Source organism: Tasmannia lanceolata, unplaced genomic scaffold (assembly GCF_043159265.1).
Source record: "Tasmannia lanceolata isolate RefF3 unplaced genomic scaffold, GAP_Taslan_0.1 ptg000025l, whole genome shotgun sequence".
In the NCBI taxonomy this organism is placed as follows: Eukaryota; Viridiplantae; Streptophyta; class Magnoliopsida; order Canellales; family Winteraceae; genus Tasmannia; species Tasmannia lanceolata.
Genome location: NW_027518702.1, coordinates 12673452 through 12687634, shown reverse-complemented (window position 1 = coordinate 12687634; position 14183 = coordinate 12673452). Strand labels below are relative to the sequence as shown.

General features: G+C 38.2%; 1 protein-coding gene across 1 annotated transcript; it reads left to right on the top strand.

Moving 5' to 3' along the window:
- Positions 1 to 11192: 11192 nt before the first annotated feature.
- Positions 11193 to 13372, top strand: LOC143858323 (uncharacterized). The gene is made up of 2 exons (XM_077368978.1): positions 11193 to 11734; positions 12839 to 13372. Exons 1-2 carry the CDS (start codon positions 11312 to 11314, stop codon positions 12890 to 12892), a joined length of 477 nt encoding a protein of 158 aa, XP_077225093.1. The 5' UTR covers positions 11193 to 11311; the 3' UTR covers positions 12893 to 13372.
- The last annotated feature ends 811 nt before the right edge of the window (positions 13373 to 14183 follow it).

Sequence of the window (14183 nt, the reverse complement as noted above, 5' to 3'; positions counted from 1 at the left end):
TTCCACAATCCAAACTAGCAAATTAAAGGAAGCCAAACACATACCAATAACAAAAAGAGAAGTATAATCCATTAATCCTAAGGTGTTTGACATAAATAAGTGTGTTTAAGAAGCCAGAACACAGTCCTGAAAATTTTCTTTCCTCAATGGCTACGGAAAAACATTGTAAGAAAACAGAGATAAGTCAAATGTTTACTTGCTATGGTCTTACATAAAACACAAACAATCAGGAAACCCTAGTTCCTTTACTTTACATAAAAAATCTGCTTTGAAACCCTAGTTGCAGATTTTTCTCCATTCTAAAATAACTGAGATATTTCTTTGTTCGAAACTAGGGTCTCTGAACTGGAAACCCTAGTTTCGAACAAAAAAACCCACATCTCTTGTTTTCCATGGCTGGGGAGAAAAAATTCATTGCCTTGAAAATCAAAAGCCCATAAAAATAAAAAAACAAACCCCATAACAAACAGTCAACAGCCCATGAAAAATAAAAAAAGAAACCCCAAACCCTAGTTTCTTAACAAAACAAATCCTAGCTTGAAAACCCATCTTCAAAACCCATCTTAAAACTAAGGTTTCGAACCAAAAAAAAAAAAAAAAACCCTAGGTTGAAAACCCATCTTAAAAACCCCATTGAGAACCGATTGTCAACCCAAAACTACTAAGGCCCTGTTATGTTCCAAAATCCAAAACAAACAGGGCCTAAGTGAGGCAATTACTTGAATCGTTATTCAATGAAAACAAGAAAAGAACTCGAATCAATAGCAATGCATCTGGTGTAAAAGCAGAGGCTACATGAAATCATGGGGCCCAGTTGAGTTCATCACAAGATGGGTTTATTTATTCTCGTATGATTTGTGGGAAAAAAAACTCCCTGGAAGTATCCCAAAACAGCAGCTACAAAACCCTAGTTTCTAAACAACATAGAAACCCATCTTCAAATCCATGGATATGAGAAAAGTTACAGATCTTTCAAACCAAAAAACTCCCTTGAAAACCCATCTTAAAAACCCCCTTGAAATCCATGGATATGAGAAAAGTTACATAAAACTAGGGTTTCAAACCAAAAAAAAAAAAAAAAAACCGTAGCTTTCGAACCAAAAAAACCTACAGATCTTTCACTATATATGAGAAAAGTTAAAAAAAAAAAGAGTAGAAATCTGATTCAATCTGAGAACTTCGAGAGAAATCTGCTTTCAAAAGGAAAAAAAAATGAAGAAATCTGAGAGAGATCTTGAAAGAGGAGAGAGTTAGAGAGAAAGTACCTGTTTTGATCTTCAAACATAAATGAGGAATGAGGGAGAGAACCCAAAATCCAAGTCGAAACCCTTTCTCTGTCTTTTTTCTTTGTACAGCTGAAATGGGTTTTGGGGTACTTTTAGCGCTGGATGTTTTTAGCGCTGGAATGTTTTTAAAATAACGTCTTCGATCATTCAATCAAGATCCAACGGCTTATAATATGGGAAGACTAGAGATCGTTTTCTACTCGGCAGACTAGACTCACTTTTCTCTCTCTCTCTCTCTCTCTCTCTCTCTCTCTCTCTCTATATATATATATATATATATATATACTGGTGATTTTTAAAGATTGGCAATAAACCTGAGTTAATTCCCTGTCCGTGTGTGAATTAAAAATAAAAACAACCCACAAATTTATTTGAGCAAATGCTGGCAAAATAAATTACACCACAAATAAAGAAAGCAAAATCTGAAACTAGGGATTTACTAGGCAATTTCTTGGAAAGCCATTTCCTCTGAAACTAATAACATTAATAAGGGCAACCACAACAACAAATTTATGTGGAAAATCCTTCACTTGTTTTCCCGGGAAAGCAAAAGAAAATGTTTTCTGGGAATCTGACATGGCATTAGGAAAAGAAATCCAGGGAATTTGTGCAGGACAAAGTTTCCCTAGACTGTTCATTTGCGCTGGAAAAGGTTTCCGGGGAAACTGCTTGCCCTTTCTTTTGCACTAGTTTTCCAGGGAAACAAAATCTGTGTGTTTTTGGTCGGAAATGAAATCCCTAAAGGGTGGGGAAATGGGCTTTTCCATGTCATTTTTTGCCTTTTGCAAATATTCCACATGTGCAATTCTATTTTCCCTGGAAAGCAAGTGAACACCAGAATTCTGTCTTATCAAGGTCTTGTTAGGGAAAAAATAAGCTATTTTCCAGGGATTTGCTTTCCAGGGAACGCTAGTGAACAGAGCCTGGGTTTTGCTAACCAGTGCCCTTAGGGTACTTGTTAAGCACATTTAATTGCCCTCGGGAACTTGAATTTACATACTTTTAGACTTTTACACACGTTGAGATTTTTTCCTCAAAGTATGTGTAAATTCAAAATCCCAAGGGCAATTAAATGAAGTTTAACAAGTGCCCTTACTCTTAGCAAAACCCTTTTTCTTCTTCACATGTTAAAGTTTAATAAATTGGATTGATCTTGTGTTGCTGCACTGCATTAACTCAGGAGAGTGAATAACTGACTCGAGAGATTTTAACTACTGTTTCTGGTCAACTCTTTGTACCACTCATAGAGGTGTTTTTACCCATAACGGCCTTTGATTCTCGGTTGAGTCCAAAAATTCATGGGAATGTAAAGTCGATTTGAGTCCAAAATCAACTTCACACCGCGAAACAAATGCTCAACTTTGATATTTGTTTTGAATTTTGAGAACCAATTGTGAGTTCAAAACTGATTTTTTGAGACCGATAATCAGTTTTCGACTCACAACCGGTTCTCAAAATTCAAAACAAAGAGAGCATAAGAATTAGTTTTGGATTCAAAATCAACACTCAAAATTCAAAACAAATATGGAATATAAGTGTCTTCATCCTAAATTTAGCGAGTTGATGCAATTCAGCAAAATCAATCCAGACCATCCATCTTGTAGGGACCACACAAAAACTATAGTAAATGGACTACTGAAGTTTACGTCATGAGGTCGGCTAATGGAGAGGTAGATCATCTCGCTAGAGCAGGAGTGGCTAGAGCTCGGAGTTTTCCGATTCTCTCCCCCCTTAGGAATTTATGGGGAGATGATATTTTCAACCCCCCGCATTACGCATGTGCTCCCCTTATGCGGTGATTTGACGTGAACAACAGGGGCAGAGCTAAATGTAGCATAAGGGGGGCAGTTGCCCCTGTTGAGTTTGGCCAAATCCTTAATAGGCCCAACTCAATTGGCCCCCTTTAAAATTTAAAGGCCTGCTCCCCCTTATGTATAAGTCAGTATAAGCTTGCCCCCCTTATGCATAAATCATGGCTCCGCCGCTGGTGAACAGTGTGCAACTTTAACGCCTTTTGACGTCAATTCAACTTATAAGGGGAGGGCATGCGTAATGTTGGGGGGGGGCGTGAAAATATCATCGCCCTTTTTTATGTGCCTTAATGGCTCTGTTCACTTGCATTCTCGGGAAATCAAATCCCGGGAAAACACCTTTTTTTTCCCGAGAAAGCTAAAAAAGTGGTGTTTACTTGTTTTCCCGAGAAACTAACAGGATTAGGTGGAAAATGTCAAAATTGCATGGAAAATCTCACAAATGACGTGGAAAAGAGTCTTTTCTCACATGTGTGAGAAACCATTTCCCACCATTTTGATGAGATTTGCTTTCCCGGGAAAACAAGTGAAAATAGATGGGCAAGCAGTTTCTCGGGAAACCTTTTCCTGCACAGTTCCTGCGCCGTGAACAGGCACAGGAAACCTTTTCCTGCATAGTTTCTCGAGATTTCTTTTCCTTTTGCCACGTCAGTTTCTCGGGAAACCTTTTCTTTTCCTTTCCCAGGAAAACAAGTGAACAGAGCCGGCCACATGTCTTGGTTAATGGTCATGGCCATTGATTCACCATTTCAAAAAACAGAAGAATGCACCACAGAAGAAGTTGGAGCTTTATTCTGGCATCCCTTTATGTGATAATCCATGTCTGTTTTCTCTTTTTATTTCTAGTCTCAGGACAATTGAATATTCTCTTACCCTCTTCCTTTTTAGGGATTGAAAATTCTTGTATTGGTTATGACGTTCTAGATATGACGTCTTTCACAGCTGTTTGGATTGTGAAGGAAAAATATTCATCTTCGTCTTTCAATTAATTTTGCTAATTTCCACAAGATGATCCATTGTGGATATGATCAACCGAAAGAAAATGTTCCATTTTATAAAGGCATTTCAAATGGTTCTTCCAGGATAAGAACGAATAAGGACAGCCGTAGGATGCGTAGCTATCAATGGTCCCATTTAATCTTGAACCATTGAGATACTACTATACTAGTAGCTAGGCCTATCCACAGGGATCCATGCTATCTTGCGCTGTGGGATTGATGCACCATCTTTCATATTTCTAGAATAAAAAAAATGAAAAAAAGAGCGGCAGTGAGCCGTGAAAAATACAGCCCACTGCCATGTGCAATGATCCGGACCATTTGATTAGGTGGGCCAGCCTATCTCTGTTGGTCCCACCATGATAGGATAACTTAGTCCCTTGATATATAAAAGAGAACCACCACGCTGGCAATGCCACCATTGGATCAAGTGTGACGATCAATCCTAGGGCCTAATGTTAGTACTGACCAATACATCAAAAGCTCCGGAGTTGATGGAATGCTTTAGACTAGACCCTTTAAACCTATCCCATATGAGGCTGGGTCCCACATAGTCCCATATCTAGACAGGCCCCCACTAGGACGGTAGCACCTACAATGGGAGACACAGGTGAAATCAAGACCTTTGAACTTGTAGAACATCTTGGACTAAAGATAAGGCAGAATAAAGGAAAGCTAAGTGCACATCCATACATATCTATAAATGATCCTCCGAAGGGTCATTCTTCTTCTCAACTTCTCATCACTAAGCTTGCGATCATGGCTATGCTCAATCGGGCAGGGCATTCAATCTTCGTTATGGAATCGGAGGAGTGGCTAGATCAAATAGCAAGCAAAAAGGCTGGTGTTATAAGGCCACAAGAGCTGGAGGAGGCCCTCCGACGTCTTGATCTGTGGTTTGCAAAGCACCAATCCAAACTTGCCTTGTGGATTGCCGACACCAATGGTAACGGTGTAATAGATGGCGAATCTGAGAGGAAGAGGCTCATGTACATTGCGCAGACCCGGTGGGGAAATGTCATCCATGCAGCCTTGGCTAAGAGCAACCATGTTATGAATAAATATATTTAGGAGATTTAGGCACTTAGAATTGCTATCAATCCTTAGTTTCCTACCCTTTCTTATGTGTGAACAAACCTGAACTAACTATGTTATAGCCTTACATATGTTGCCATATGTGTGCTTTTTTATTATAAGGTTATACGGTTGTTTGGTGAATTGTATCTCTTGTTATCTATATGCATGTGTTCGTTTCATATTTCCATCGTGTAGATCGTGTTAGGCCTGGTGTATTATTACAACAAAGTGGAAGAACGATCTAGAACGTTAGAATTTTAAAATCTGGATTGAAATTTTTATAAGATGTAGAGCGAGTTCCATAACCTTCATCTTAAATCTCTAGTTGATTAGTACAACTAAGTGATTTGTCATAGATTAGCTGATCAACTGATTAATACTTTAATAAGATGACTAAAGATCGATGAGTCGTGCCCTACTCAATCAATTGCGTGATTCGTTGGCTGAAAGGTGGGGTGGCTCCTCCGTGGAGATTTTTTTTCATTTTTGATGAGATTGAGGACTTAACTGCGGGGTCCGCTATCGGCTTTCAACATGTTAGAAGATCGGCAAATGATAAGGCGGATGCGCTAGCTAAGCGTGGTGTCTCCGGTGGTTCTATTCTGTGGTTCGACCACCTTCCTCCCTGAAAAGGGGTTTTCTCTGTATTTTGTTTTTTCTTCGTTCCTGTTTCTTTCTTGCTTCCTATTGTAGATATAGGTGGTCCATCTCGGCCTCCTAAATTTGCTATATATAATTATTGCCATTTCAAAAAAAAAAAAACTGATTAATACTTTAATAAGATGACTAAAGATCGATGAGTCGTGCCCTACTCAATCAATTGCATGATAGTTCGATCGAACGACTAGGTGCAAAATTGAATGGTTTACTTTCAAAGTTTTTGAAGTGATTTAGGGATGATTTGAAACATCAGCAAAAGGGATCAACATCATAATTAAGTACCCTCTCTTGTGCTGCCTTGATATATTCACCCCCTCTTCTTGCCCGGCCCACCCTCCTCTCATGTATTTATGAGTTGGAGACTTGGAGAAACTTGAGAGGGTGGTGTGAGAGGAGCATGCAAAGCTCTTAAAAACAAGAAAAACAAAAAAACAATTGTAAACAGGTATTTTCTCTTTGCTAGTTTTTAGGGATTTTTTATGCCAATCTCTACTCTGGGCCCACTCAATTCTATCCCTGGTTCCTGCTCAGCCCACTCACATAGTCACATAATTGGACCCACAAATATTCCATGGAATAATTTTTTCATGGTTGCCAAACATGACAATCATTAGTTATTATAGGGTTTTTTTTTTTTGCAAAAGAAGTCTACTACTTTGCTCTATTTGCAAAAAGTGTCTTCTAGTTTGAAAATTTACAAAGAGTCATCATGTTTGAGTGAATTCTACAAATCAGGTCATACAATCATTTTGTGACCAAAATACCCATGGCAGATTTTTTTTTGACTAATTGAAATAGACCAAAATACTTATGGCAGTCAATGATAAGTTCTGAATAAGGGTTTAGGAATATCATTTCTATATATATACTAGCTTTCTTATACATGGGTGTAAAAAAATGGGCCCACCCCATCAAACACATGAAGTGTAAAATTGTGGGCCCCGCCATACACCTGGGCTCTGGTGGAGAATGTGGTACGTACCCGGCCATCAAAACATGAGGCAAAATGGCAGGCCCCAGCCATATCGATTTGAATTGAGTTGGTGGGACCCACCCTAATCAAAACATACCATTGAGCTTCACGTGTATTTTGGTCTTTTGCATGGTGACAAATTACCTTCAAATTTAAGGACTCTATTTGCAAATTATCAAACTAGAAGACTCATTTTTGCAAATACAGGAATCAAAGAAGTAGTAATCCATAAAAGAAGGTGCAAGGGCAAATTTCTTTCTATCCTTCCTTTTTATATTCTATTATGAGATGGTGGTCGATCTCGGAAATTTGGTGATCCACCCAATTTCCAAAGTACATGTCATTACTGGGACCAGTCATCCAGTGGGCCCAATGCATCTGGGTCATTGCTTTAAAATTGCATCCTACGATCTCATCCATCCAAATCAATGGACTTTTGATTGTAAAATATGACATGCTTGGACAATTTTGTTTCAACCATGCATTTGGGAGCATTGATTGAGTGGCTAAGATTATCCCGATGAGATTTTTGGAGTGGGGATGACCGGACCCAATCAACTGAGTTTTTATATGGTGTAAGCTCGTATAGTCCAGTATTTTTCAAAATGTACTGTACAGCCCACACCATAAGATGATCAAAGTCATCGATTTGATGGGCCACAACATAAAAAGGTTGTGCCCAAAAAATCACTTCCATAGGATCATCCTAGCCCTCCTCTAGTAGGAGTCTTTCCAAACCCCAGTATAAAGGGATCCCAGCCCTCTGATCTCTAGAGGAACTGCATATTATGGAAGCCTCTATCGATCTGTTGGTTTGGATCATCCTATAGAAATGAATCTTTGGACACAACCTATTTACATTGTGACCCATCAAATGGACGGTTTGGATCATCCTATGGTGCGGGCCGTACAGTACATTTTGAAAAGCACTGGACTATACGGGATTACACCATATAAAATCTCCCAATCAACATAGAATGCCATGTGTACGGAAATGATCAGGGTGGACCCTCAAATTTGTAGTAGGAGGACATCCACCAAATTTTGCTTTTACAGTTTATACGATTCTCAATTGATAAGAATGAATAAAGAGAAGAATATATGTATATAAATATCCAAAAAGAGGAGGCAAGATAGAACATTATAAAGATATAAGTGCAACATTCATGAAAGGTTAAGCATTAGAGAGAAGGATGGCCATCAAGAACAAGGGGATCCGTCGATTCAACGGTGAGATAACGGTGGATGAATTCAAGGAGTGGCTGAAGAAATTCGACATGAACGGTGATGGGCGTATCAGCAAAGAGGAGCTCGGTAGGGCCATTCGCAGCGCCGGTGGAGGGTGGTTGAGCTCTTGGAAGAGTGGACAAGGGGTGCGACAAGCTGACACTAACGGCGATGGACTTTTGGATGACAGTGAGATTGCCAATCTGGTGGCCTTTGCACAGAAGAGCTTGGGAATGAAGATTGTTTTATGTTAGATTTGTGACTCTCCCTCTCTCTATCTATATCTCTGTGTGTGTGCTTTGATAGCTGATCTTAAGTAATAAAGTTAATTATATGTGGTTCAGGTTAGCTATGTGACACTCTCTATGTAACTATTTATCCATCTCTCTAGCGTGTCTTAGTTTGCTCTTGTAATTTTAATGTTTTATTATATGATTAAGATTGGAGCTACTATATGGGAGGCTTTGACAAATCCTTTGTAGAGGTTTATCAGTTACATATTCTAGATTTCCAACAAGGAATAGGGAAATCAAAGCAAGAAGCAAATACTAAGAACACAAAGTAAAAGGAGAGACACAACTTTTTCTCCTTGAATATTAGATTCAAAAATATTAAACCACTGCTTCTCTCACATGTGGGGACTTATGCCCTTTTAAAAACACACTGATAGGACTCAAATTCCATTCCATTCCATTCTAACTAACCTTATGTAGGATGTACATCTCCTTTCTAGATCTCTCATCTTCTATGTGCTTGGCCTATATACACACACGACACTTCGCTAGTCATGGTTGTTGTTATTTTAGAATTATAAACTATCTTTTTGTTTTGGTTGGTAAGCTGGGATCAAACCTTCGACCTCAAGGCCGAAGACCAAAGTCTTGATCATTGAGCTAGAGGCTCAGTCCCAACTTTTTTTAATTTTTAGCATTATATAATATCTAAACCTCAATCTTGGGCAATCAACATGGAAAAAGCAGAGTCTTTTAAAAGTAAAACTCAAAGAGAAGAAGAAAAAGAGGATATCACTGCATGTTGAAGTATAAATGATTAAAATCAACGGTTGGAATATCCTTTTTTCTTTTAAATTTGTGAGGTCTGTCGAGTTCTGTTGGATTGAAATTGTTCATCTAGTGTGGGCAGATATAGATGGACCATTCCTTAGTTCTGTTGGATTTAAATTTGTGAGGTATGTCGAGTTCTGTTTCATTAAAATAAATTTTATGTTGATTGCAGCATCTCTCTTCATGCATTATGAAAAGGAATTGTATAGTACTTTATATTAAGCCATCACAAATCCCAAATTAAATTAGGGTTTTCTTCCTCATTGGATGATCTAACATTGGGAAAAAGGGTCACATGAGCACAAAAGAGTAAGCCTCTTAACCAAATACACCTCTCTTAATTTAGTCCACAAACCAAAAAGCCTTGCCAAGAATATAGCAGACCAAAATGAGTGACACCTCCCTCAACTTCTCTCACTTCAAACTTCGAAGAGATGAGATATGTTTGACTGGTCTTCATCTGCCCCATTTTGATAATATCCCATTCTAACCAGATTAGCCCAGCTCCCTCTCAAAAGGGTATACACGTGAGTGACAACCTTGCATTTTGATGGAGGTAAAAGCACCCCTTATTCTTAAATAGTCAAATCCTAGTCCTAACTTAGCGAAGCTAAAATAATAATGTGGCAAATCAATGACAAAACCCACTTAGCTTTCTGAGGAGATAAATTTTAGAAAACCTAATCTTCCTATAATTCACAACAACGCCCTAGATTCTAGTAGATTTCTCTTGCGATTGGAGTATTGGACCCACTTACATGTTGACACTAAGATCTTGATCATTCATCTGGTGGGTCCCACCATGAACATGCCACTCTTAAAATCACAATCATCAGACGGATGTGATCATTTGAACAAAGAACTTGAATGTGAACCATTGCTAATTTCTTCTTAAACTTTCAACTGGAAGTGGTCATCGATCAATTAATGGTCATTCTCACCTGACCATACTCACATTTAGACTATGACATTTGAGGGATCGTGGTGCTAACAACTATCCCAAAACCAATTGGCGATAGGAAAGGTGCAAGTGGTGCAACCATTATATTTATTGAGCAGCACCATCAAGGTGTTGGGGGTAATATAGGGCTAGGACCACGCCATGTGACTAGACTCTGATCTGGGTCACAAGAGGCATCGCTAGGACACAAGCGTAGACCACGTGGCCAACCTCCAATCTGGGTCTAGCACCTAAGCCCACAACATCCCTAAACTTATGTGATTAGGGCTCACTAATTGCCATTTGGGGTTTGATTGGATTAGGTCTCTATTATCTTTCTTTATTTTTCACATTAAAGAAGGGTATCTAATAAATTTGAAACATTCAATATTTCATAATGACGGATGATTATTACAAGGATGTTTGTCCCCCCCCAATTATAATGAATCCACCCCTACCAAACACCACCCCATCATCAAGAACAATAACTTCTCAACATGATCATTCAAGACTGATAATTATCATACAACCATCATTAAATTTCTTTCTTTCTCATGTTCCCTAATATCTTAATTTAGGCCCACCTAGTAAAAAATGTAAAGGAAATTAAGTTTGAGAAAAACAAAAACCCTAGGGCAGCATTCATTTTTCATTTGGCATTTTGTAATTTTGGCTCCTAAATTTGAACTCCCCTCCCCCCACCACCAACCCTCCTCACCAAAACCAATCAGCCCTTCATCTTCTTGACTTCATGTGAGCATGTGTTCTCTCCTTTATAAAACAAAGAAAGGAATGCAATGAATGAAGAAGAGGGTGAGATAAGCTTTAAAAAGGGTCCTCCTTCTGTTAAAATTACACCCTTTTTTTTTATGGGGACAACCCCCATCACGTGGCCCCATTGATCCATCGCCATCACCAGCTCATGCCTTTCTCTTAATAAACAAAACTCAAAGTACGGTCGACCAGATCCATGCATGCCCTTCTCTTACCCTCTCTTTAAGTAAACTTTTGCTCCTTACAAACCAACACAACCCTCTTTTATTACTCCCTTTGCTTTCCGTGCCATATTAAGTGAGATATGCTCATCATCATTCATTAAATAAATGATAATTCCACACCCTCTTTTATCTTTTTCATATTTTCAGAAAACGACATACAAAAGGGGTGGGCATGGTAAGAAAAGGAGGGGGGGGAATATAATCAGTCCTCTCCATATAAATAGAAGCAGCTGGTTAGTAGTTACACTTGTGTTGTGTTCATTTTTTAGCTGTGTTGATGGTCTATATGAACATGTTCAACACAGATCATCAGATGGGCCCAAGGATTTCATTCTCCAACGATTTCATCATCGACACCGTTGATCATCACACGATCAAGCCCGAACGCAGCGCATCTCAGCCGTCGGATTTTGAATTCTCGGTGACTAATTATAACATGATCACTGCTGATGAGCTCTTTTTTAAGGGGAGATTACTTCCTTTGAAGGATAATTGCACTAACAAATTGCATAAAATGACGTTGAGAGATGAGCTTCGGATCCATGATGAGGACATAAATGGGTCGTTAATGAGACCGCCCAAGAGTCCGATTAGGTGGAAAGAGTTTTTGGGTTTGAAGAAAAATCACATTTTGGGAAAGAAAAATGAGAAGAATGATGGGTCTTTGGAGGAGGGGCGTGTTGTTACCAAGGTTTCTCAGGTGAGTGAGGCTTTGAATAAAGGGTTTTGGATTAGGAAAAGGCTACTGATATTGGCACTACTTTGTTTTGATAGTTGCACTAAATTATCTTGTCTTTTATTATTTAAACAGCTGTCAGAGGTTGTTATTACAGTTCCTTAAAAGTTTAAGAAGCCAATTAAAACAGAGAAGAAAAGCTAAGTTCGTGCAATTATTAAAACATGGTAGTGCCACTATCAGTAGCCTTATGAAAATGATATTTTCATCCCCTTTTGTTTGTCTTTTATTGAAAAGGAAAGCCGTTGCAGTTTCAAACCTCATTGTTTGATTTTTCCTGAAAATGGAAGTCATTTTTCAGGGGCTTTGAAGCTGGGGTTTTGAGATTGAGGAAATGATGTTTCCACCCCCTTTTTATTTGTCGATTTTTTTAAGGAAAATTATTTATTTTCGTACGTTTTCGTTTGAAATTCCTTGAAATTTAAGTCATTTTCACACCAAAAAAAGAAAATAAAAAAAAATAAAAAGTGGAGCTTTGAATATGGTCTATAAATGTTTCATTTTTATTAAAAGGTAGATGATATTTTCACTCCCCCTGCATTACGCGCACGCTCTCCTTATAACGAGATTCAACGTGTTTCCACCAGCTTTTTATGTCTTTTTTAAAGGAAAATTATTTAATTTTATGCATTTTCGTTTGAAATTCCTTGAAATTTAAGTCACTTTCACAAAAAAGTGGAGCTTTGAATATGGTGTATAAATGTCTCATTTATAGTAAAAGACAAATAAGGTTGTCAACCAATCACTCCAAATTAGATTACCATCTTTTCTAATTCTTTTGCATGTCTTTTGTTAAACAACCAATTACACCAAAAGCTTAAGTTGTTAGAGTTGTGTTATTTCTTCATTTATACTTCAACACACCCCCTCACATGTGTGAGGGGCCTTCTGGGTTGGCCATACACATGGGTTTTTAATATCAAAGAGTTATTGGGTTTTGAACCTAGGACCTGCAGTGAGGCGCAATAGCTTTGATACCATGTGAAACAACCAATTACTCCACAAGCTTAAGCTTTTAGAATTGGTGTTATTTAATCATTTGTACTTCAACATCTTTTGCTCTTGCAGGAGATCCGGAGGGTTGAAGTTGCAAGGTTGGGGGACGTTGAGATCATCATATAATACTAGAAGCAGAAGGAGGAGGAGGTGGTGGCTGGAGCTGTAAAAATACATTGGGTTTTTTGGGGGTATTGTTCTGTGTGGAGGCAAAGGGTTTTGGATAATTTGAGGGGAGAGGGTTTTTGGATTTTGTGTTTGTTTGAACTTGATATAACATTTTCTAACTTCGACCCATCTTTCTTTTGATTTTGTAGAAGTAGGTGTTTGGCTGATTTCTGTACAAATGATTGTGATTCGAGAAGTAGTGTGATATTTTCCATTCAGAGAACTATGAAAGATGGTGCTGTGACATTGTGACTATCTGCTTCTCATTTGCATTTCATATTTAGGTATTAGGGAAGAGTTCCTTGTCTTTTGACAAATAGGTTTTAGGGAAGAGTCCCTTTTAGTTTTGTTATGTTAGATGCTAATTTGGCCGAGTGAAACAAGCATAAATAATATTTTCATATTGTACGTAGCCAAATATATGTCCATTGATTATAACATAGCAAATGAAGGTATAGCAATGAACATTGGGATGATACTAGGAAATATGGTCTGAATAATCTCCGTAGTAGTTCCATGGATAATACTTTGTGGAATGCAATTCCTTTTGTAATCGAAATGCCATGAAGTTTGAATAACATACCAAATCGCAAAAGATGATTTGCAATTCACAGAGAAAACAGACGTTTTTACAGGGATCGTAACACTTATCTTTGAGAGTCTGATTGGCACTTTCTGCAACGTTTGGGTGTAATCTGATTGAATAAGGGCTGTGCCTATACCCCACGGGAGATACTCCAAAAATCATCTATGTATGCCCCACTTATTTAGGCCCTGTTCCTTTACACAATCGGCTGTCATAATCTTTAACAAACAAGCCTGTAATCTTTAATGGCCCTTCTTGTTAAAGATTATGACAACCGATTGTGAGTGCCAAATCTATAATCGGACTCAATTTTAGGTTTAAATTTGAGTCGAACCCTGGTTGTTTAAGATTATCACAACCAAGGGCCTGTTCGTTTGAGATTGTGACAACCAATTGTGAGCCCAAAACTTATTATTGACTAAAGAATACATTTAAATTTGATTCCGATTGTAGGTTTGGGGCTGACAATGGTTGTCACAATCTCAAACGAACAGGCCCGATTGTGAGTGCTAAAACGTGTATGGGCCTTATTTGTTTGAGTCCCATAATCGGTTTAGCACTCGCAATCGGTTGTCATAATCTTAAACGAAAATGGACTAATAAGTTTGGTTTAAAAAATAGGACCTTAAAGTTAGATTCAAAAGATCCATCTCTAGCAATAAT

Excerpts from the sequence above, each read along its gene's own strand:
- LOC143858323 (XM_077368978.1), top strand. The coding sequence starts at position 11,312 with ATGGTCTATATGAACATGTTCAACACAGATCATCAGATGGGCCCAAGG. Across the intron at positions 11,735-12,838 it reads TTGTTACCAAGGTTTCTCAG|GAGATCCGGAGGGTTGAAGT; the intron begins GTGAGTGAGGCT and ends TTGCTCTTGCAG.